The sequence below is a fragment of the Micromesistius poutassou genome (genome assembly GCF_964030765.1).
Source record: "Micromesistius poutassou genome assembly, chromosome: 10".
NCBI classification, from domain to species: Eukaryota; Metazoa; Chordata; class Actinopteri; order Gadiformes; family Gadidae; genus Micromesistius; species Micromesistius poutassou.
In genome coordinates, this window is record NC_140280.1 from 14,915,324 (window position 1) to 14,939,336 (window position 24,013).

Here is a 24,013-nt window from a genome sequence, read left to right on the forward strand (position 1 = left end):
AATAGAACGCTCAATAATAACTGGTAATCAAACATAGCACCGTCCTCTAAACCTGAAAAGTGCCCTGCTGGTGTAGTGCCGGTATTTATGGCTGCTGTCAGTGAAGGGGTTAAACTGATCCACCCGGTACCACACCTCCCCCTCACCCAACCTCTCTTTCCCTTAATCAATGAAACCAAATCACATATTTGCAGCAGGATCATTTCATGCACGGAAGAAGGGAAAAAAAGCAAAAGAAAAAAAGAGAAGGGGACGAACAGCATCGCGGTTCAAATCACTGAGCTGCACTGAGAGGACCATGTGTTCCTCCTCCTCCTCCACCTCCTCCACCTCCTCCTCCTCCTCCTCCTCCTCCACCCGCCTCATTCAGTTGTTAAAAAGGACACCCAACCCCCGTCTCCTAAATCCTGCTCAGGCTTCGGGTGCAGTCATTTCTAGTGCAGAGAAATGTCCCTGGTGACACTGAAGGATGACGCAGGCTCTCTCGCTTCCTCTTCTCCGTTAAACACCACCTCCTCCACCAGCAGCACCACCACCACCAGCAGCACCACCACCAGCAGCACCACCACCTTTATTCCCTCCATTTTTTTTTACTGTTCCCTCCACCTCCCTTCAATCCACCCCCCTCCCCCTTTTTTTCCCCAGGCGGTCTCCCCCTGGTTCTCCATCTTCTTGCACACTCTGTTTCTCTCCCTCCCCTCTCCCTCTCCCTCTCTCTTGCGCTCTCTCTCTCTCTCTCTCTCTCTCTCTCTCTCTCTCTCTCTCTCTCTCTCTCTCTCTTCCGTGTGTGTCTCTTGCTCCCCGTTTCACACACACATGCTCCCTTTCCTTTACTCCTTCTCCCTATTTCTCTGGCTCGCTCTCTCTCTTGCTCTCACTCTCTCTCTCTCTCTCTCTCTCTCTCTCTCTAGCGCTCTCTCTGCTCCGGCACTGCAGTGCTGATTGCGATTGCACGCACACACATACACACACGCACGCACACACGCACACACACACACACACACACACACACACACAGACACACATAGGCAGGCACACACACACACACACACACACACACACACACACACACACAAGCAGGCAGGCAGGAGTGTAGCTGTGGAGGAAAGACTGCAGCAACGTGCAGCAGCCACTGTCTGATCTGGTTCTGGGGACACGAAGCACAGGGAGCCACGGAGCGGCCGAGCGAGAGAGAGAGAGAGAGAGGGAGAGAGCGAGAGAGAGGGGAGAGCAGTGTAGCGTTATCTCACACAGGCACACGCATGTGTCAGTGTGCGTGCGCGAGCGGGCGGGCGTGCATGCATGCGTGACGCGAGTGCACGTGAGCGCGTGTGTGCGCGTGCCTCTCTGCGCCGGTAAGGAGCGATGCATTTCAGGAGCAGATAGCTCATGTTATCCGGCCTCTTCTACCTCTGCATCCCATTCACCCTGCTCCTCCCAGCAAAGTCTTCCTCCGCCTCCTCCTCCTACTGCTGCTGCTGCTGCTGCTGCTGCTACTGCTGCTCTACGGCATCATTAGACAGGACCACAGGCTGACCGGAGACTGGTGAGCACCAGATGGTCCCAGCTTTTTTGTACCGGCTGAAATGTGTCGGCGGCTAATGCTACATCTACGCCTCGCCTAACTGTTGGATTTGACTGCTGGCGTCTTCCTTTTTTTTTTTTTTTTCCCCCCCCCCCCCCCCCCCCCCCCCCTCTCTCTCTCTCTCTCTTTTCGAAACCGCGCATTCGAAAAGGCCGAGGACGATCCCTAAATCCCAGGTGAAACGAGGAATCGCTGGATGCGTCTGCGTGTGCGTGTGTCATCCTTTACTGGTGTTGCCGTTGGCGCAGTTCCCTCTATTTTCCGCGGTTGTTGTTTCCCTTTTCTCTGAGCCGGGCTAGCAGGCACTGCAGCACTAGCACTGCAAGAGCCGTGAACGTGTGGGGCATGAGGACCCAGCGACCACCCAGCGGAAGGGCTTGACTGCTCCCATCGCACCGCTGCCACTGCTGCTGTACTTCTGAGGTGCATATCTTGTGGTTTTTTTTTTGGGGGGGGGGTTTTCTCTCTCTCTCACCAGAAAAAGGGTGTCTGGTTGTTGTAGGTGGTTGTAGTGGTGGTGGTGGTGGTGGTGGTGGTAGGTGGGTGAGGGTGGGGGCTGGTTGGCTGGGTGGGTGGTGACTGCACAGGTACCTACCCCAGGCCCCTGCAGCACTGAGCCAGAGTCGGCTCGGCGTTCTCGTGTAGGTGGGAGGCAGGCAGGACGTCCTGTGAGAGAGAGAGAGAGAGAGAGAGAGAGAGGGAGAGGGAGAGGGGAGGGAGCGAGAGGGTGAGAGAGGGGATAGAGGGGAGAGAACGCGGGGCTGGCTCAGGCACGGGCTCCTGATGGTGGCTATTTTTGTCTCCCCCTCAGCTGAGTGATTGGGGACAGCGGGCGGGAAGAGAAGATGCTTATGGCCCGAGACACGGCGCGGGACGAGGCTCAGAAGCTGCACAGGAAATGGCTGAAGCACCAGGCCTTCATGGCCGAGCTGGCCCGCAACAAGGAATGGCTGGCCAAGATAGAGCAGGTGAGTGGAGCCGAAACCGCGGGGGGGCTTCTCCGGTGGGGGGGAGGAGGGAGGGGAGGGGGGGGAGGGAGGGAGGGGGTGAATGGGGGATGGGGGTGTGGTGGGGGTGCTGGAGAGGTCAGAGAACCGGTGTGTCGGTGAGATGGTGGCGGTGGTGGTGGCGGTAGTGGGGGGGTGAGGGGGGGGGCGGGGGGGTGAGAGGTGGTGAGGGATCGGGGTGGTGGGGTGGGGGTGGGCGGTGGGGGATGGGGGAGTTTGGTTTTTGCTTGTTGGGTGCGGTGGAAGGTGGGAATGGAAAATAGGTGAGAATGGGGGAGAGGAGAGGTGTCATCGCTCTCCGCTGGTTACATCACGCGGCTCCCGGGGACATCCAGCATGGCAGGCTCAAGGTTATGACTGTCAGAGCAGCTGTGCTGGGTGTCGACCGGGGCACAGGTGATGAGATGGGACATTTCTTTGATTTCCCTCACACACACACACACACACACACACACACACACACACACGAGGGCTCTGTCAGTACGGGGGGGTGGGGTGCTGGATGGATGTCATTGGATGGTTATGTAGCCACCGTACAGAAGATTTCTCTGTGAGCAGCGAGGGAGTGTTTTTTTTTGGACTAAATCAGCAAAAGACAAGAAGGGTATATACACCACCCGGTGATAGTCGTGTAGTTACTGTGATATTCACCTGATCTGAGGGGAATCCACTTGCAAACAAATAATCCTAGATCCATTTTTCGTTCGTCTTCTCCTGTGTACCCATGGTGCATTGCAAACCTCAGAGAGCAAAACGACATCTGTGGAAACCCTGTGCCTTAACTAGGCTGGAGGGATGTGGGGGGGGGGTTATTCAGATGTAAATGGTTGATGATTAATGATGCTTGATTTCAGTCAATGGCTTGGAACATGTTTCTGATACAGCACAAAACGTATTGCTTCTCTTGTGTGAAAATGATATGCTGACGAGGAGGTAAACGCAAGAATATCCAATTGCATTGTAACCCCGGTGGATGAGTCATGCTAGTCATAACAGTAGAGGAGAAAAACAGTAATCGTTTCTATGCATATTTACATGATGTGTGGTTTAGTCAGGACAAGGCCTAAAACCAAGTTACCGCAACATTTTGTTGTTGATCTGCCCTGCTGGAAGGTGTCTCAAATGTGCTGGCTTTCTATCGGTTTTATTCAGTTGGACGCCATCTTGGAATTCACAAACATCCTATTTTGAAGCATTTTAACCTCATGATACGAGTGACAATATCAGCAACATAACTTTAGTTTAAAATGGTTCTATTCTCTCTATCATTTAACCCCTATATCTTACTGACTGAGTTTGTCATCATTCATCAATCAGCATACTCATAAACTATGAAATAAGACATCTGAATATGGTTTATTATTAGCATTCAAATGCGAGTATTGGGAAAATCATTGCTGGTGCATCACACATTTATTTATATTACACAAATATTACAGACATGCATGCATTTCCAGTCCTCCTTCGCACATGCTTGCTAAATTAAATGTCTTACTATCATAATGTTCTTGTTTGTTCAATATAATATGTTGATAATAATCCACACATGGCCCTTAAATCTGAATTATTAAACAACCAATACTTTGATGTTTACCATCTGCAGTCAACCATTCCTTGTTTACTGTCTCATAGGCTAATTGGTTAAATTTCTGATAGCTATGACAGTATTTATCATACTAGTTCATTGTTTGGCACCCCCCCCAAAATAGTCTCTTTTTAAGACACATGTATAATTTTTGTGCCATTCATTCATTGACATGATGCTCAATGGTCTTGAATATATCCTCCTGATCAAACAAAGGTTCAGCGGTCCATCTTCCTATTGTGTTATCCATAACTGATTAACGGCGGCAGGACAACTTAAAGTGGTCCCCGGGTGCCAGTTGAGACAGCGCTCTGTTTAACTGGAGGCCTAATGCCCTTGATTCCCAGTAAACATAAACCCAAATTATGTCTGTCCATGTGCTGCTGTTTATGTTGTTCCTTTTCATAAGTTCTAAATGTTTGATTATGTGTAGTTCTCATCCGGCTTACACAGTAACCCTCCTTCTGATTGGTTAAGGTGACCACATCACTTCCCAAGTGGCAGTAGCCAATCACTTGATGCCCTGTGGACTGGCAGTCACTCTATGGGTGAATCGAAAAGGTCTCGTGTAATGTTTATTGAGGCTCTGATACCAATGAGCTACTAGGAGTGATCAATTGTGAATATTTTACCAATGATAATCAAATTATGCAACACTATTCCTGCACAGACACATAATCAATCACCCCCTGCATTTATTTTACTGTAATGAAAGTCTAGTTAGTCTGTATATAATAATAGTTCTATCATCTTTCAGAGTTTTCCCGATAATAAGATAGTTTGTTATTTCCATTCAATGCCAAACAACATTATGGGAAGCATCTTGTCATAGCCAAAAGGCTCATGAGATAATTGTGCCACAAGCAATAAAAGATCTTGTAGATAACCTGTTAATATGAGGATATTAGTTTTCCCGCAAAGCTAGCAGGTTGTAAAGACGGTGACAGTTGGGTGTGGTAGGATGTGTTAAAATATTACAAATAATTATAAAGGCCTGTTTTTAAATATTCCTTTATTCAAAATGTATTATTAGATATTTAATTGACTATAACGTACACATACCGTACTTATAGAAAGACATATAGAAAGATTGGCCTACATTCAAACTGAAAATAACATAGGCCTACACATGTTGATGTTGATGGGAATCAGATCTCTGCGTTACATGCGATGGACGCGGGATTGAAACAGAATACTGCTTGGCTTCTGAACCATCAGCGTATTCACGTATAACCTTTAACGCCAGACACCAGACACCTGAAGCCGGATTTGAGTGACACCCCGAGAGCAGTGAGAGAAGATGGCTGCCACAATTAATAACATTGCTACCAGAGTGCTAACGAGCTGAGCGTGGTTACCCAGTGGCCCTGTCTCTTTGTGTCCTACAGACACCTAGCTCAGTCTCCATGCTAACGTCCCTTAGCGCTTAGCTGCTCCCTCGCCTCCCTCCCTTGGTCTCTGCCTCCCTCCCCATCCTCTCGCTTTGTCGTCACCTGAGACACTGAGAGAGAGACAGAGCGAGAGAGACAGAGAGAGATAGACAGAAAGAGAGAGAGAGAGAGAGAGAGAGAGAGAGAGAGAGAGAGAGAGAGAGAGAGAGAGAGAGAGAGAGAGAGAGAGAGAGAGAGAACATGACGTTGCGCCCTTCTGTCGGCCATTGGAGAACTATGTGTGCTTTTGGGAGTGTGTGTGCTTCAACCTCTATGGCCACAGTAAGGAGAAGACGCTGTTCTGGTACAGTGGGAGGATCTAGGGTTGACCTTGTGCCAAAGCTAGTGCTCTACCACCGGCTCTGGGAGGGAGATGCCTCTGTAAACACACTGCCACGTCGTGGCCCCGTCTGTCTAGCTCAAGGGCTTTGAACCAGATAATGAGCTGATAGCGGTTTTTGTTCCAGATCTTATTGACAACGAATGGCCCTCCCCCCTCCCAACCAAATGTATGCGGTAATACTTGATGGATCGATGATGGTCGTTGATAACTGTGTAGCTGCTGTAAGGACGTAGGATTTTCTTTTCGTTGAAACCGGAAGAACTGTTTACTTATCGAGTATCATGTTAACCTCAACAGAGGAAGCATGTTAAGCTGCTCAGGGTTGAAATTGATGATATCCAGTTACCCTGTTGACTCTTGCTCTCTTTATTCAGAACACAGGATTGTGATGTAGATAGAATGAGAGAGATATCCTACGCAGCTTATTTAAAGTTGTTGGAAAGTAAGATCGTACCAGGTTGCTATTTTCCATTTAGAACATTTTGTTCATTCTATCCATTTTCCTTCCTTTCCCTGTGCTGTGTAAAACTTAAACGGACAACCCAGTCATACGTCATAACCTTTTCAATATGAATGTTGGAAAATACGCTTTTATTGTACTATATTTTTTAAATGACTATTTGTAGCTTTGAATATATCAGAGCTTTTCTCTGTGTTTTCTAGTGTCTCCATTGTATTATTCATCAGTTTCACGTGGTCAGGTGAGATCCGAAGAAAAGGGAATGCTCCTAGCCTTTTTCATTCATAGATTTAATTTTAGAATGATGACGTATCAATTACAGTTTCTTCTGTTCAATGGTTCTGCTATTGTTCTTGTTCTGTCAGGAGGTGTCCACCGTGTCTGATTTCTATGCCTTGCAATGCAAGAGGGTTTCTCTCATGTTACTAAGCATGGACCACGTTCCCTAGATACTTATAAATGCATTTGTTTGTATGGTTAGAAATATTCATTAGGATCGATCCCTCTTCAGCACACTAGATCGATCGTCATGTAAAATGTGCTATAACCAAAGGTGCTCAGAAAAAATTATAATTATTTGTAAAACCATTAAAATCGGTTTTATATGGCTGAATTACACGTAGACTTGTAGTGTATTAAAAATGATCAAGGCCAAACCCTTTCCCAGAATTTGTTACGATATCAAAATCCTGTACAATATGCTGAATCATACACACTTAAATATCCACATTACTGTGTTATTGCCACTGCTATGGACCTTTGGTTGAGCCATAGATCGATATGAACTCAGTAAAAATACATAAAATAGAAAAAATTTAATTATGCTTGTACTATGTAGAGGAGTAGGAGTGTCTCACTGGTTCCAAAGTACTGTCTATTCTTTTTTCAATCTTAACTGTACACAAATATCAATACTCAGTAAAAGTACAGGGTTGAAAAAGTTTATTACTATGTTTAACATTCTGCCATGGTCCACTGAACCAGTTTTATTTTTTATTTTTTTTGCATTATGCTTACCCATCGCAATTCTGATTGGGCGTCTGAAGTTGGGCCCATGCAGGTTCTACTGCATGTGGTCTTCTGTAAGAATATCTAAGCATTTTTTTTCCTGCATTCATCACTTCATTTGCATAGCAGCTGCATTGGCGATAGCATACTTCTTCCAGCAGCCAATACAATCTGCTGCATACTGTCACTTTTATGCCTGACTCTGGAATGCGTGTTTGTGCCAACATTGTAAAACAAGCCATTTAATGGCACCCGCCCTTTCACTGATCTGTACCGGCGGCACGAGCGGGTCTGCAGTGTGTCGGCGACACAATGCTACGAGAATAGCACATTTCCTTCTGGTTGTTGAGGAAATACTGCGCTATGTGCAGGTTATGTCGGATGTATTCCCCTCTTCCTTTTCCAATCCAAACTGAACCGAACCGCCCACAGCAGATACAGCATTTTCTGTGCTATACACCATTTTTTCCGCCTGTTTCTTTACCTTAACTCTTTTCCTCTCCATCGCTTCTATGATTTCCTTTTCCATCGCCCCGTGTGTCAGTAAAGCCTGAAGAGTAGAGAGACAAGAGAGAGAGAGAGGAGAGAGAGACAGAGGGACAGAGAGAGTGAGAAAGGGTTGGAAAAGAGATGGAGAAACCTGCGTTTTGCTGGCTCTGCATTATGAGAGAGAGAGTGAGAGAGAGAGGAGGGAGGGTGTGAGAGAGAGTCTGAGACGAGTAAGCAGTGAGCGAGAGAGAGAGAGAGAGAGAGAGTGGGAGATAGATAGAGAGAGAGAGAGAGAGAGAGAGAGAGAGAGAGAGAGAGAGAGAGAGAGAGAGAGAGAGAGAGCGAGAGAGAGAGAGAGGGATGAGAGAGTGAGCGCTAGCAGCAGTAAAGCAGAGAGCCTGTGCCAAGTGGAGGAATGCAGCACAGCAATATGAAAGCCACAGGACAGGTCCAGCTCGCCTTGAAAAATGCAGAAAACAAGGAGAATTTGGGGAGACGGATTCAGTGTAGGTACCGATTTGTTCGGTATATGCAGCAATGTATATGTAACATGCAAACACTGCCGAATCCCAAGCACATGCATACATACATACATACACACATGTCAAGATATCCTCCTGTAATAATAGGCTCTCACGTTATCGTACGATTTAAACCACTAAAGGTATTCGCTGACTCTGTGGTTCTCATCCATCATTAAAGCACCATGCACGTTAAGATTCTCTCCATCAAAATGTGGAACCACACATGATAAAAGCACCTCCTTTTGCCCAGGTCTGAGACAGGGAGGGTACACTGCTACAGTTCTATTTCAGGGAACTGGACAAGAGCCAGTGAGAGCACATAAACGCAAAAGAAAATGACACATTCTCCTCGTCCGCCTCACACCATATGGGCAAAGCTCCCGTATGAGGCAGCTTGAAATGACCATATGCCATCCGACACGAGGGAGGGTCTGGTTCATGCATGATTATGGGTGGATGATTGTCTTTATCTATGTGTCTGGTGTAGGGATATGGAGTCAGATCCTAATATACTAATATCGATTTTGGCTGTTAAAGATCTTTGTCGTTATCTTCACAATCTGTTAAAATAATAACAAAACTATTTTGTCCTTGAAATGAGTGGCTTTCCCTTGTAGGTAAGTGGGTTTAAAATGGCGGTTGCCCTTGTGTCATTTGAGAAAGATGTTATCCGAAAGGCAACTTACACATCATAGTTTGAATGTATTCAGTATGGTCTAAAACCTCTACTGCATTGCTGTACGGATAGCTTTGCTTGCACGGCCACTTGGCAATTCACACACATGGTGGATGTGATTGTAACCAACTGAAGACATGCAGGACAGCTGGGTGCATGGGAAGCCTCGCTTTAAGCTAGACCTGACATTAACGAGCGTACGCGTAAGCTCCGATAAAAAAAACACTCAACACTGAAACAACTGATGATGTCAACTCCACTGGAAGAAGGCTACCGGGGTAGCAATCCAGAAAAACGAATGGATCGCACTGCAGCAGAGCACCACCATGCACCACGACACGGTCCAACACATGCCCGTGTGTCTCTCCAGGAGGGCCAGGACCTGATCCAGGAGAAGCCAGAGCTGCGGCCGGTGGTGCAGCAGAAGCTGGAGGAGATCCGGGAGTGCTGGTCCGACCTGGAGCGGACCACGAAGGCCAAGGCGCGGCAGCTCTTTGAGAACAACAAGCCAGAGCCGGCCGTCAAGAGCTACTCGGACCTGGACAGCCAGCTGTCCCACCTGGAGCGCCAGCCCCCCCAGCTGGAGCAGGCGCACCACCTGCCCACCTTCAATGAGCAGCTGCAGAAATTCCAGGTGATCCACCGAGGCCCCAACCGTAGTGCTTTGACTCCCCCAGCCTGCATGTCCCGGTGTGGTGCATACCACAGCAGAAAATCAGAGTTCAGCAACATTTTGTGTTTGATATCCATGATGTATTCATTTCTTTATAATCTCCCCGTATAAATATTGCTTAAAATGCACCTTCCAAAGGGCCGGTATTACCATATGTTGTCTTTACACACTGGCAATAAATAATACCCTCAATGCTTTGCAACATTAATACAAAGAGACCCCCTTACATAACATTAAAACACTATCAAATATCCGAAACATGTTTTGTGATAAGTCGTTTACCGCCTCCCTTTGTCTTTTCGGGTCACATGACTTCCTTCCCTTTTATTCCTCCTCCGCCTCCTGGCTCAGACCATGGAGTCCCAGATCGGGGACATATACAAGGATGTGAGCGATCTGGGCAGCCTGCAGGGAGTGTGCCTGCCCCAGCGGGTGGCCGGCAACAGGGAAGGCGGAGAGCAGTCAGGCGTGGTGGAGACACGCATCGTCCGGCTCATTGAGCCCCTGAAGGAGAGACGCCGCATCCTGCTGGCGTCCAAGGAGATGCACCAAGTGGCCCAGGACCTGGAGGATGAGATAGTGAGCAGCAGCAGTCCATTCAATCCTCACTAACCCTTCCTCAATGACGCGCTACACATGAGCCACACTATACTTAGGCCTATTTTTTCCCTCTACATCTTCTTTTCTCTTTGCTACGTCTATCCACGTACCTTAACGCCACCACTCTATTTCTTGTGTTTAGGGTAATCAGGTCAATCGTGGAAATAGATATACAGCATATACAGCAACTTGTTTTTCACTGCAAAAACCCAAACCACCTTTTATTCTTTTTGCAGCTGTGGATTCAAGAGAGGCTTCCCTTGGCGTCCTCTAAGGAGTACGGCAACAACCTGCAGAGTGTACAGCACCATGTGAAAAAGAACCAGGTGAGACGGCCTTATTGAAACCCCTTCATTTCACCACCCACTAACACTAACCTTAACCTTAACCCTAACCAACATGCATAGCATCATCAGACCCACTAACACTAACCTTAACCCTAACCAACACGCATAGCATCATCAGACCCACTAACACTAACCTTAACCCTAACCAACACGCATAGCATCATCAGACCCACTAACCTTAACCCTAACCAACACGCATAGCATCATCAGACCCACTAACACTAACCTTAACCTTAACCCTAACCAACATGCATAGCATCATCAGACCCACTAACACTAACCTTAACCCTAACCGCACACGCATAGCATCATCAGACCCACTAACACTAACCTTAACCCTAACCAACACGCAAAACCCCAGGGCATTCACCAAGCGTCGAAGCGCCGCCCGCCACTCACTCACGTCTTGACTCGCTGTCCTTCTCCAGACCCTCCAGAGGGAGCTGACGGGCCGGTGTGCCCGGGTGGAGGAGGTTCTAGACCGGGCGGGCATCATTGCCTCCCTGCGGACCCCCGAGGTGGACTTTGTGCGCGAGGGGGCGGGGCACGTGAGGCAGCTGTGGGAGGTGCTGCGGCTGGAGGCGGAGCGGCGGTCTGTGATGCTGGACGCCGTGCTGCAGGCGCAGCAGTACTACAGCGAGGCGGTCAAGGTGGAGTCCTGGCTGTCTGGGCAGAAGCTGCAGGTCGCCAACGAGGAGAAGGGCACCGTAAGGAACCGCCCATCGCACCTCGTCAATCAAGTCAATCAAACAGTCGACGTATTCATGTAGCGCTCTCGGTGCAACACTGCAGAACACGGTGGTTAACGGGGTGACAGCACAGCAGGAACACGTAACAATAAATAACCCTTTTAAATATGAATACAAGTCTGAATCACAGGACTATATTTGGGAGGTGGATTTTAAGAGAAAAGATTATACTACTTGATTCGAAGACAGGACAGACTTGGATGCTCTACCGGCAGTCTGTTCCATTGGTGAGGACCATAGACACTAAACACGGCCTCCCTGGGAGTCCTGGTTCCTCACCTGAGGAACGAGCGGGCCAAGAGCCAGAGGATCTGAGGCACCTGGAAGGAGCTTCCATTAAAAAGCTATAATCCGACAAGCATGTTGACACAGTGAACCATGTGCTGTGGCGTGGCGAAACCTGCGCCTGTTTGTGTTGTAACGGTTCTAGTTGCTGTCGTGGTTTTCAGGATGAGGAAAGCACCCTGCAGCTGCTGAAGGGACACCTGGTCCTGGAGCAGACCGTGGAGACGTACGCAGAGACAGTAGGCATGCTGTCCCAGCAACGCCAACGCCTGCTGGAACTGGGCCACCCAGAGAGGTAACGTGGAACGGATATCCCAGTGATCAGACTGTTGACAGTGCTGTTCTAAGCACCGGTAGGCCGATAGGGGGGCACTCGTGTTTTAAGTGTGGAGACAGTTGCAGGGATGCCTTGATTCTTTATCTATTCCAATCAAATGTCTATTTTGTCACACAAACACACCAAGGAGTCGTAAAAGAACGATCACAGCACTAATACAAGAGTTGTATTTTGTGCTATCTTGCATAGTGAAGAATGTGAAGTCAGATCGTTACCAACCGAATTGGCACTACTAACGACGCACTCGACAATGTCCTCCACGTCCGAGCAGCCAGCAGATCACCAAGCAGCAGTCCCACATAGACCGGCTGTACGTCTCCCTGAAGGACATGGTGGAGCACCGCAAGACCAAGCTGGAGCAGCAGTACTGGATGTACCAGCTCAACAAGGAGGTGGAGGAGCTGGAGAAGTGGATCACCGAGCGAGAGTCGGTGGCCAGCTCCACCGAGCTGGGCCACGACCTGGAGGACGTCACGGTGGGTGTCTCCGAGAGGACGACGCCATATCATAGTCACAGACAAAGTCAGGTTTATTGCATCCATAACAATGGAAATGACATTGCTTATGCCCACCGTCATGCCCGCATAAGAAATAACCTCAGTTGAGGGTAGATGGTATAAACATGCATCCGCGCCTATAGTTACAGGCACTGATATGATAAATGAACACTATAAGATAATAAGTTTACATTAAACACACAGACATACAATTAAACAAGTTCTACAAAAGTAGAAAAAAAAAAGTTTAATCGCTCACCTTAATCGCTCACCTTTCAGTTGTACACGGTCGCTCACATTTGATGTTGAATGACTATTGAATTATTATAACCAATTGACATAGCACTAATCAAACTGTGTGTCAGTTAGCATCTTATACGTTTTCCTCTATTTTTGATCCAAAACCATTTTCTGTCATTTATGTATTTATGTCATGTTTTTTTTTCCTTTACATGAAGTAAGAGATTTGGTATGAAGTAGAACAAATTCTAAAGTATGTTATTACAGACATTCAACCGAGAACACCAAGGGAAGTCCCCTTGCATGTGTAAATAATACCACACTAGGATTCAGAAGGCTTCAGTTTTAATTTTCTTACTAAATACAATAAGAATAGTCACTAAGCGAAGCACGTGGCCGTTTTTTGGGGTGTTCAGGTCCTTCAGGAGAAGTTCACCAAGTTCTCCATGGAGACGGACAGCGTGGGCCAGCAGCGGATGGAGCAGGTGAACAAGATGGTGAACGAGATGATCGACCTGGGCCACGCCGACGCCGCCACCATCGCCGAGTGGAAGGACGGCCTGAACGAGTCCTGGGCCGACCTGCTGGAGCTGATGGAGACGCGCAGGCAGATGCTGATCGCGTCCCATCAGCTGCACAAGTTCTTCACAGACTGCAAAGAGGTACTAGGAAGTAGTGTCCCGTCCACCCCTTAGAAAGCCACCAGATTCACCGGTCCATAGAGACCAGCCCTGTTCATAATCCAGGACGGGTTAGTCTAGGTTTAGTCTAGGGGTAGGGACCAGACGAAAGGTTCTGGGTTCGGAGCCCTAAAGTCCTCACCCCACCTGTAAGTCATCATTGATCAAGATGCCTCACTCCCATATGCACCCGGTGACCTTCCTTATATTTATTACATATGTCTCTATTCACCTTGCCTACCAGCATTTGCTTGTAAAGTCAATAAATATTTTTATATAGAATCATGTCCATGGATTTTCTGTAGAAACGTCTTTGACATGGTTGCTAAATAGTGTAGTAACTATGTTAGTTAGACAAAAGGGGTTTTGAAGGAGTTCAGCTACTCTGTCAAAATTCTGGCGTTTCCTTATCCGTTGGTCGGCCTAGAGGCAACCCGTCTGGGCGGTCGTGTCCGGCTTCTATTTATAAAAACCTTGCAATGACGATGATGACGATGACGATGATGTTGATGCACCTGATCATGCCGTCCTGTGCCCCAGGTCTTGGCTCAGATCGCGGGGAAGATGAGGCAGCTGCCAGAGGTGAGGGCGTGCCAGGCCAGCATCGCCAACCCGGCCACCCTGCAGAGGCTCATGCACTCCTTCGAGCACGCCCTCCAGCTGCTCGTCGCGCAGGTGTGCCCTCCGGCTCTCAGTTCAATGTCGATTCCCTGGCCAGTAAAAAGGGAAGGGGATAACGTATGGAGGAGTACATTAGACCTCATCACGTTTGATTATTTTGCCTTTAAATCCTCCTTCAAAAATCCGAATTAAAAGATTTGAAATCCCGATAAGAAAGTGAGTCGTCCCGGAATTATTTTTCGGATATTGCCGATGACACTGGTTTTTGCTACCTTATCGTATAGCTCGACCTGAGCCTAAACCATCTCCTTCCCCTCTCGCTGCAGGTGAGGCAGCTTCAGGAGAACGCGGCCCAGCTGAGAACCATCTATGCTGGGGAGAAGGCGGAGGCCATCATGGTGAAAGAGATGGAGGTGATGGAGGCGTGGAGGCAGCTGCTGACCTCCTGCGAGGCAAGCCGGGTCCAGGTGACCTCAGTGACAGACAAGGTGCAGTTCTTCTCGGTGGTGCGTGAGAACCTCATGTGGATGGAAGGCATCATGGGCCAGATCCGATGGGATGAACCCAGGTAGGCCTCCATGCCACAGCAAAGCTCCAGTTCATTCCTTCAGTTAGAGTCTTTGGTTAAAAGGCAGAAATTGAGCCCTTTTTTTCACACTTTATTTACTCACTGTACAAAATGTCAACATAATTTACTATGTTGCCCATATTATACAATCGCCCTTTTCTATTGTTCCTCCAAGTTAATGTAAAGGTTCAGCCAGTGAGTCAAATATCTGTGTTTGCAATATATATTAGTCAACAGAAACGTAAAAGTATAAATTCTATTCTAAACGCTATAAATTCAAAAAATGACCCATGCAATTACTCTAACATCCAGCTAGCATTAGCCATGTAACATGTTATTGTTGCTGTTTCCAGATGAATATTGTATGTTCTGCCACAGGGATGTGTCAATGCTGGAGCTGATGATGAAACAACACCAAGAGTTGAAAGCCAAGATGGACAACCGCAGTAAAACCATACAGCAGTGCGCCGACCTGGGGAAGATCCTATTGGCTGCTGGTAATCCTGCAGCTGAGGAGGTCAGTCGGGCAGACAGCGTTTAACACCAGATTTAGAACCCGGTTGAAATACATTTGTTGATAGGCTTCTGGAAGAAATCCGACTCTGTATGCTGGTGCCTGAAGGGTGTATAAGTATAAAAATAAAATCACTAGCGTTACAATCACAGATCAATAGCATACATACAATAACAGCTCACACTGTTTATTCTTGGCTGGCTGCATTGTAGCCATCAAGTGCTATGACCATGAGTGCCATGATCTATATCTCCCCGACAGATAAAAGAGAAGCTGGACAGTCTCCTGGCCAAGCAGAAGGATCTGGTTGAGAAATGGGAGAAACACCAGGAAAGACTTCTACGCAGTGAGTAACACTAAAGATCAATCAATCTCTCTGTGTTATACATTTTAAACAGCGAATGCTCTTTGGGTATACATTCACGGTATTTAAAAGACCCAGCCTCTCTCCTACGCAAATGGCAGTGAACGCAATAAGCCAATGAGCATGAACCATAATATCGACATTCAATATGCTAACATCAAACACCAGACTACTGTACATATAGAAGCATCCACGGTCACAGGTTTATGATGGGGTGTTGTGTGCGGTGTCTCTTCCAGAGCAGGAGATGTTCAAGTTTGCCCAGGAGACGGTGAAGGCGGAGGCCTGGCTGACGGCCAAGGAGCCGCTCATCTCCGCCAAAGCTCCGGAAGGAGGAGAGACCCAGGCCCAAACAGACGAAGTTGAGCAGCTCATTCTCCGCCATGAGGCTTTCCGCAAGGCTGCCGTAACCTGGAAAGAACGCTTCAGCTCGCTACGCCAGCTTTCCGCAGTAAGCTTGACTGTAGATTGACAGTCTATCATGTGCTGGAGTCATTTAGCACAGCTATTGGAAATAGAAAAAGAATGGGAAGGAAAAGCAACACCTGACCTTGGGGTGTCCTGTTAGCTTAGCAGGCAAGGGTGCATGCTGTGCGCTAGCACCATCGTGGGCTTGAATTTGTTTTGTGACCTTTGTTACATGCTGCGCACCCTTGTTTGCGGTTTCCCATTTGCACTGGCACTTGCTCCATTGTATGCTATCTAATGAAGCAGGCATTACATCTGTGTGGGATTATACATATTTTTTTTAATCTAGCACTGCACATTTCTTGTTGACGTAATTTCCCTCACCTTCTACTGGGTTCATGCCCTGTTGTTGTTTTCCTCAAACACCATTTAGGCGGAGAAGAAAAAAGAAGAGGAGCAAAAGACCACTCCGCTGTCTAGCCGACGGATGTTCCCCCTGTCTTGTCTGACGACCAGCCTCCCGTCCTCTAGTGCTGCCTCCTCTTTCCTTAGGCAGACAGTCCAAGCCCACATTGAGCCCAAGCCCATGCAGAGCAACCTGGAGCTGGCTGCCACTTCTGCATCCCAGAGACTGGCCACGGCGATGGCCAGCTACTCCCCGGTCCTGAATGGATCCAACTACCATGGACTGGATCAGCAATGCGGCAGGAAGCCGGAGGGTTCTTCTTACCTCGGCATGAACCACCTGGCGGCAGCTGGGGTCGGAGATAACACCAGCTACTCAGGGTTGAACCCCCAAAGTGGTGGAGGAGAGAGCTCTGGTTACCTGGGATTAAACCATCAAACTGGAGGAGGTGCCGAGGGTTCGGGCTACCTTGGACTCAATGCTGGGTCTGTAGGCAGCTCAGGCTCCATGATGCACAACTACCAAGGCAGTGGTGGCGGGTTTGACGGTTCTGGTCACATAGTTCCAAAACAGAGCACCGGGAGTCTAGGAAGGGAGTCAAGTTATCTACCGCAGCAGCAGAACATGGGTAGTTCTGGGTATCTTGCACAACAGCAAAATATGGGAAGTTCTGGCTATTTGGCACAACAGCATAATTTAGGCAGTTCTGGCTATTTGGCACAACAACCAAATCTAGGTAGTTGCGGATATCTGGCACCGCAGCAAAATGTAGGCAGTTCGGGATATCTGGCACAGCAAAATATGGGAAGTTCTGGATATCTGGCACAACAGCCTAATCTAGGTAGTTCGGGATATCTGGCGCAGCAACAGCAGCAGCAGCAGCAGCAGCAGCAGCAGCAGCAGCAGCAACAGCAGCATAATGTAGGTAGTACGGGATATCTGGCACAGCAAAATATGGGAAGTGGAGTTCTCATGGCGCAGAATTATCAGAGTAGTGCAGGAATGGGTAGTTCAGGTTATCTAGCACAAAATCATTATGGCAGTGGGAGCCTGGGCAGCTCTGCATTCCTGGCTCAGAGCGGCGGTATCATGGACCCTAAAATGGCGTATGCATGGCAGCACCTCAAGGCAGACTTGCAGCCCAGGATCAATCACATCCACAAGGCCGTGAACCCCCTGCTGGAGGCCAGCAGAATGCAGAGGGAACAGTACGGGGACATCCCCATGGCGGATATGTGTCCAGAGTCGGGACTGGATCTCCTCCATGGCAGGCTACAGCGGGACCCCCGCGGCAGCCGCTCCGACCCCCAGATGGACCACCTGCGGAGGGAAAGGGAGTACAAGCTGGGAAGGCAAACCTCCAGCGAGCAAGAGATCCAGGCCCGGCTTAATGAGCTGCCCATGATCGTCCGGCAGGAGCGCTATCGGAGGCGTGTAGAGAGGCAGTCCTCCAGCGAACAGGAGGGGAATGGCAAGCCGCGGCTGCAGAGGCAGGACTCCAGCGACTTGGAGGGCTCAGTGAAGGACGGCTCAGTGAAGGGCGACGACAAGCGCGCAGGGTGAGTGGTGAGCCAGCTAGCTTTGTCTGTGGCAGGAAGGTGCAACTGCTCACAAGTTAACACAATTTCATACAGGTTTGCCCCATTGCCTTTGGGTGTTGATGTTGTGCTGATGTCTTGTGAGTAACTTGTCTCGTGTTGATGCTACAGGGAGAAGAGGTCCACTATGGCTGAGATTGTGGAGCAAGTGCAAGAGAGAGAGGCAGCAGAGGTGAGTCATACAGTGTGATAACCAATGAAACCTCTTCTCTTTTGGCTGAGGACCTAAGTGACACCCTCGTCTCCTCCCCTACCCCCCCTCAGGCCCGAGGAGAAAACTACCGGCCCTCCAGCAGCCTCTCTGCGCCTGTGACCCGCTTCGACGGACGACCTCGTGCTCGAGACCGCCCCAAGCCACGGAGGAGGCCCCGTCCGAAGGAACCCGAAGAGTCCAGGCGGTCCCGCTCCGCCCCGGCAACCGGTGCCCCGACCACGCCCCAGCCGCCCTCACACACTGCCCATAACGAGGGCTTCCTCTACCGCAAGACAGCCACCGCCTCCGACCTGGAAGCCCAACAGAGGAGCCCCAACAGGTACAGCCGTGGGTCTCCATCTGAGTCTTTGGGTCATTGAACGAGTCATATAAGGACTTCTGTTTTGATATATTTGCATTAATTTGTTTTATTATTGAATAATAAATCCTAATTCAATCATGGAATCTTGAAAAAAAAATGATGTTTTACGATAGACAACCAACTCTTCTAATTATTCTATTGCTTTCACCTATGGTATCTGAGTAATGCTTTTTAAATGTTTTTGATTTATTCTTTACAGTAAGTCCTGGATGAACGTGTACTGCGTGTTGATCGATGGGAAACTGACCTTTTATAAGGACGGGAGGTATCGTACAACAACATACAACAGCGAGGCTCCTATTGACCTCTGCAACTGTTCATTTGACCCCACCATTGGCTACAAGAAGAAGAAGAATGTCTTTGTCCTCCAGTAAGAAAACAATCCAGCTTTTCTATTAATATCATTCACACATTTAGAATTGACATGGGCAGATTGTTATGAGATACTATTTATAAGGCTGAGATAATAAGAACAATCAAATGTAAGACAAATTGTTAAATTGTTACATTCAAGAATGAAGAATCCAAATGATCTGAAAATGTCCCCCTGTGTTTCTCTGCAACAGAATCGATGAAACAACCAACTTCGTATTCCATGCAAAAGATGAGGTAAGAAAAGAGAACTACCTGCCGGAACATGCAATTGCAGTAACAGCATCATACTAGAAAGTAGTCAAACCTCATGAACATGACACACTTAGAAGAAGTAGACCAGGTACATGTAAAAAGGCGAAAAGGGGTTCCTTTTCTAATTAATTCCAGGCCCAAGTTCGACATATTAAGCCAAATCCTTGCAAACCGCTAAATTGTTTCCCATCTCATTGTCTCACCCCACCCACCCCCACCCCCCCCTCCCCCTCCCCCCCTGCTAGGAGGACCTGAAAACCTGGACATCGAACATCACCACCAGCTTGGAGGAGCACGAGCAGATGGCCGGGTGGGACAAGCCGGGGACGTCCTGCACGGACCCTGACCGCTCTGAGCGAAAGGAGAAGTCAGAGGGGGACGCGGACGCGCGATCTGAGCGCTCCGAGTTTGTGGAGGGGGAGGACAGGTCGGAGAAGGAGAGGTCGGAGAAGGGCGAGGGCTCGGAGAAGCTGGACACTTCGGAGATCGCCGACAAAGCGGAAGGGGGCGCGGGGGGGTCCAGCACGTCCGGCAAGAGCAAATGAGCGGAGCGACGTTCCCAATTCCCTTTTTTTAACTTTACACCCCCCAATGACAGCAAGAGGGCGAATGCTAGAGATGGATTGGGTGAGGCAAGAGGGGAGGAGAATGGGTGTTGTCAAAGGGTTGTTGCTGCGGGGGGGGTGTGGTCCTTTTGTTTTCGTTTTTCCCCCCTTTCCACAGCACCGGAACACACTGAGGTCCTCAGACTGACTATTGTTACTGTGAAAGACTGGCCTTTCCAGTTTCTCCCAGTCAAAGCAGGCAGTACATCCTTGCTTGCCTGGTGTCCTCTGCCGGTGGATCCACTAAGAGTTCCCTTGTGGCGACTGAGTCACTTTCTCGTTACATCATTGACCCTGAATCTCTTGGGACTGGTTTCACCGCATCCCCCTGTATGTATCTTTGACTGATAATGTAACGCTTTGTCCACCTAGACAACCTGAGAAGCAGCGAATGAAATGTCTCACGGTGTTAAAAAGAAAAACAAAATCTTTTTTTTTTCAAGCAATATACTTTTTTTTGTCATTTCTTCTCTTTCATTAGAGAAAGAAAGGGGAAGGGAAGAAGAAAAAAAAGAAAATGTTGCAAATATGAACTGATGATTCGTCACATCCACCTATTCCAGGCATCTCTGCACCTTAAACACTCAACACATCTGTATACTAATCCCTCTCTGACATTTAACCCCATCACATGGCAATCTTTGAATATGTTAATGTATTGGAATGCTGGGATTTCCCAACCTGAGTTTAAAAAGTGTTAACTGAAATTTCAGAAAATTTCACCAGTGACTTTTTTGTTTTATCGGTTCTTCTTATTGGTTCTTCTTCGTATGACGATTATTTCAATGACCCATGAAACCTCTGAAAAATCAAACCTATGAAAAATCGATTTTAGCCAGGAAACGCTAAGTGTCACAGTGTGACGCGATGCCTTTGTATACATTACATGTCGTAAAAACCAGAACATTGCATGAAATAGTCTATTAGTGCGCCTGTTACAGTAATGCCTTTTTTATGTTCTCAAAATAAGTTGAGCAGTCTCAGAATTGCAATAATTTAATGTGAGTGGGGCAATATGTCATTTGTTAACATGGTCCTCTTCTCAAAGTTGAAAAAAAATGGCTTGTCTTATCTCCACAGTAAGCATGAGATGAAAGGGGGTGTTCTTAGGATATAGCAAAAGAAAAAAGTAAATACTCATTTATGTATGAGATTGAATGAATGAATGAATGGATGGATGAATGACATAGCTGTATTACCTCATGCTGTTTGTGTTGTATTACTGCAGATTTTTTTTAATGATCAAAACAAGATTGTAATGGCTTCACCATTGGTTTTGCCATGCCCAAAATCCATCACACCCAGAAATGATTACACAGAAGAAATAACAACTCACCTATATATCTCCTTAATTTGAAATACACACCGATTGGATATCGCAGTCAGGAGAGTGTTTATGTAAAAGTGTCATGATTCTACTCATAAAGTGTATATACCTATCTTTGTATGTATACCACTGAATTCTGTGCTCAAATAAAAACAGTACTCTGTGCTGAAAATGGGTAACAATTTAAAATATTTGTATTAACCTACATAAGTGAAATAAAAGGAAATATCACTCGAGTATAATATTAAATGTTTATTCCATTTAAATATTAAAGTATGCAAATTAGGATTCACTATGGAATAATATAGTGTATGTAAGTACAGCAGTATCTAGTTGCATTAAATACATTTACCAAGGGAAAGCAGCAGTGCATATTCTAGGTATGCTTGTTGCGTTTTTATTTTAATGTCTTCCGTTATCTAAACCCCACCCCTGCCCCACACAATCACCTGTGTGGGCCCAAATAACAACACTGTCCAAATACCCAGTTGTTCCAAAGTGTGTCTGTCCCAAGGATGTGTGTTGTATGTTGTTAGAATCTACGCGAAAGTCTAAATAAAATAGCCAAGGCCACACGCACCCTGAAATTGTTTCTTTTGTGACCAAATAGAGAAATATACTCCTCGCCTCTTGTTTTGTTTTACGTTATGGTGTAGTGATTCATGGCCAGTGACTTTAACAACACTTTAACAGGTTGTAGGCCTACTTGAATTTAACTCAACACAGAGTATCGGTAGCAATGGATATATTTTTAAACGCTGGCAGCATTTTGACAAGATATAAGTAATTCTAAATGCATATTTGGTTTCCAAACAAGCATTAAAATCTCAATAACAGACATCCGATGTGAGTCAACGGATGCAGACATATGTGAACTCTTTGGAATCACAGTAATAATGTTTCTGTGCATATTAATGCCTACTTCCAAGATGTGATATGCTATAACATGATGTGATGTTATGCAGATATGCCAATATTACAGTGTTTTGAGTGATAAACATAAGAGCCATTTTGTGTATTTTTTTTACTTGACACATGTCATTGCAATAGAGTTTTTTATATTTCATAACATAAGCTCTAGTATTTTCTTGTGTTACATTGGTGTGCACATTTAAATACCCATTGCGGATATTTTGTTGAATCTCCCAGTGTGCGCTATGTTGTTTGATCATGTTACTTTTACAAAACACACAGGGGGACTATCACGTTGTATATACAGTGTTCAGTGAGGACCGATGTTGTACCATTCCTTTTCTAATATTATTTATCTCACTCATGGGTCGTTTTGCAGTGTGTATGTCTTTGTTTCCTTACATTACAACTTGCTGCTATGACATTGAATAAACTTCCAAACTTGCTGATGCAAACTCGATGTGGACATCACATTGTCCTTCTGGCTCGATAATATACACCAATTCAATTAAATTTGATTTAAAAAAACACACATTGAATTCCGTGTTCGAACCTTGCATTGGTTTGATCTTTCAGAGTAGGCCTGTACGCTGTCTTCCCCAACTTGCCCCCCCCCCCCCCCCCCCCCACCCTGGTGACAAATACTACACTAGTATTTACACAACCAGCAACAGCTCCACCAACCACAGTTCAGAAGTGAAGATTTTCATTTCTATACAGTCTTTACAGTCTCCATGAGATAGTAGTTCTTCCTATCTCATGGAGCCAACCAATCATTTTGGGTCATACTTCTGGGGCCAACCAATCATGTTGGGTCATGCTTCTGGAGCCAACCAATTATGTTGGGTCATGCGTCTGGTGTTATAGCAATGTGATAGGGCCATCATCGCGTGGACACACTTCACAATACAAGTAGTAATCTGAATGTTAAAAAAAAATCCATGAAGAGAAAAAGTGTCTTTTACATGTGCTTTTCAAGTGTTAAACACTCCTACTCCACCTGGAAATAGGTAGTAGCTTACACTCTGTATGAATGACAAACCTGTTGGGCGGCCCATCATTGGAGGAATGTCACCCAGAGAGGGCTGTTTTATCCAAAGTTGTTCATGTCAAGGGGTTACACACAATGCTTGAGAACATTATGCTTGAGATATTTGCTTCTGTACATACAGGAATTGGTACGATACAAACATTTTGCGCTGTAATTATGGCTTTCTTATAGCAACCAATGAAAAGCCGTAACCCAACATGAGCCTACGTGCAGTTTTCAATAAAATGTGAGTGGACATGTTGAATAATTGATGGTGTGGGGATAAGAAATGAAAATTCTCATGCAACTTTTGTTTTGCACTAAAGTACAGCCCCATACACAGTGTAAAACGTTAGTGGTGATGCAGGGTCTTCTCAATAATAATAATAATAATAATAATGATAATAATAAAAAAAAAACATATGTATACAGTATTGCACAAAGTCTGCACAACTCAATGTATGTTTTAAGAATGTACATTTTAATTCTAATTTGTTTAATGAATGATCGAGTAACATTTGCCAATATCTGTCTGTGGAAACATAATGGAAATATGGTATTGTCTCATAAACTCTATTCATCCCTTAATTTTGCCATGGTCTTATTTTTCGTTTTCTGGTTATTTTACTGTGAATATAACTTACTTACTTTCTTACTTATTTGCTTACTTACTTATTATTTAGCATTCCTTTGTATATACCTTCCCCAAATCAGGAATCATGAAACAATGTTTTTGCTATGTCATAGGGTGAGCAAGATGGAATTTTCATTCTCCAAATCACTATTTCAACAATGGGGTACACCTCATTTCAATCCAAATATCCGGCCACATTAAAACACTTTATATAACTATTATTGTTATAAAATAACTAAATAACTAATAAAAAACGAAATAAAAAGTCATATGATTATTATTACTATTATTGTCATTCTTATTATTCTT

The 24,013-nt window shown here is 46.4% G+C and overlaps 1 protein-coding gene across 1 annotated transcript; it reads left to right on the top strand.

Moving 5' to 3' along the window:
* Positions 1-2,427: 2,427 nt before the first annotated feature.
* sptbn4a (spectrin, beta, non-erythrocytic 4a) lies at positions 2,428-19,741 on the top strand (the record flags this gene model as incomplete). Its single annotated transcript, XM_084474247.1, has 20 exons — positions 2,428-2,553; positions 9,478-9,741; positions 10,132-10,359; positions 10,617-10,706; positions 11,156-11,434; positions 11,926-12,056; positions 12,370-12,574; positions 13,252-13,497; positions 14,056-14,190; positions 14,463-14,704; positions 15,083-15,221; positions 15,480-15,564; positions 15,822-16,033; positions 16,424-17,277; positions 17,320-17,955; positions 18,106-18,166; positions 18,259-18,527; positions 18,769-18,939; positions 19,136-19,178; positions 19,442-19,741. The coding sequence occupies exons 1-20, from the start codon at positions 2,431-2,433 to the stop codon at positions 19,739-19,741; spliced, it is 4,713 nt and encodes a 1,570-aa protein (XP_084330373.1). The 5' UTR covers positions 2,428-2,430.
* Positions 19,742-24,013: the final 4,272 nt, after the last annotated feature.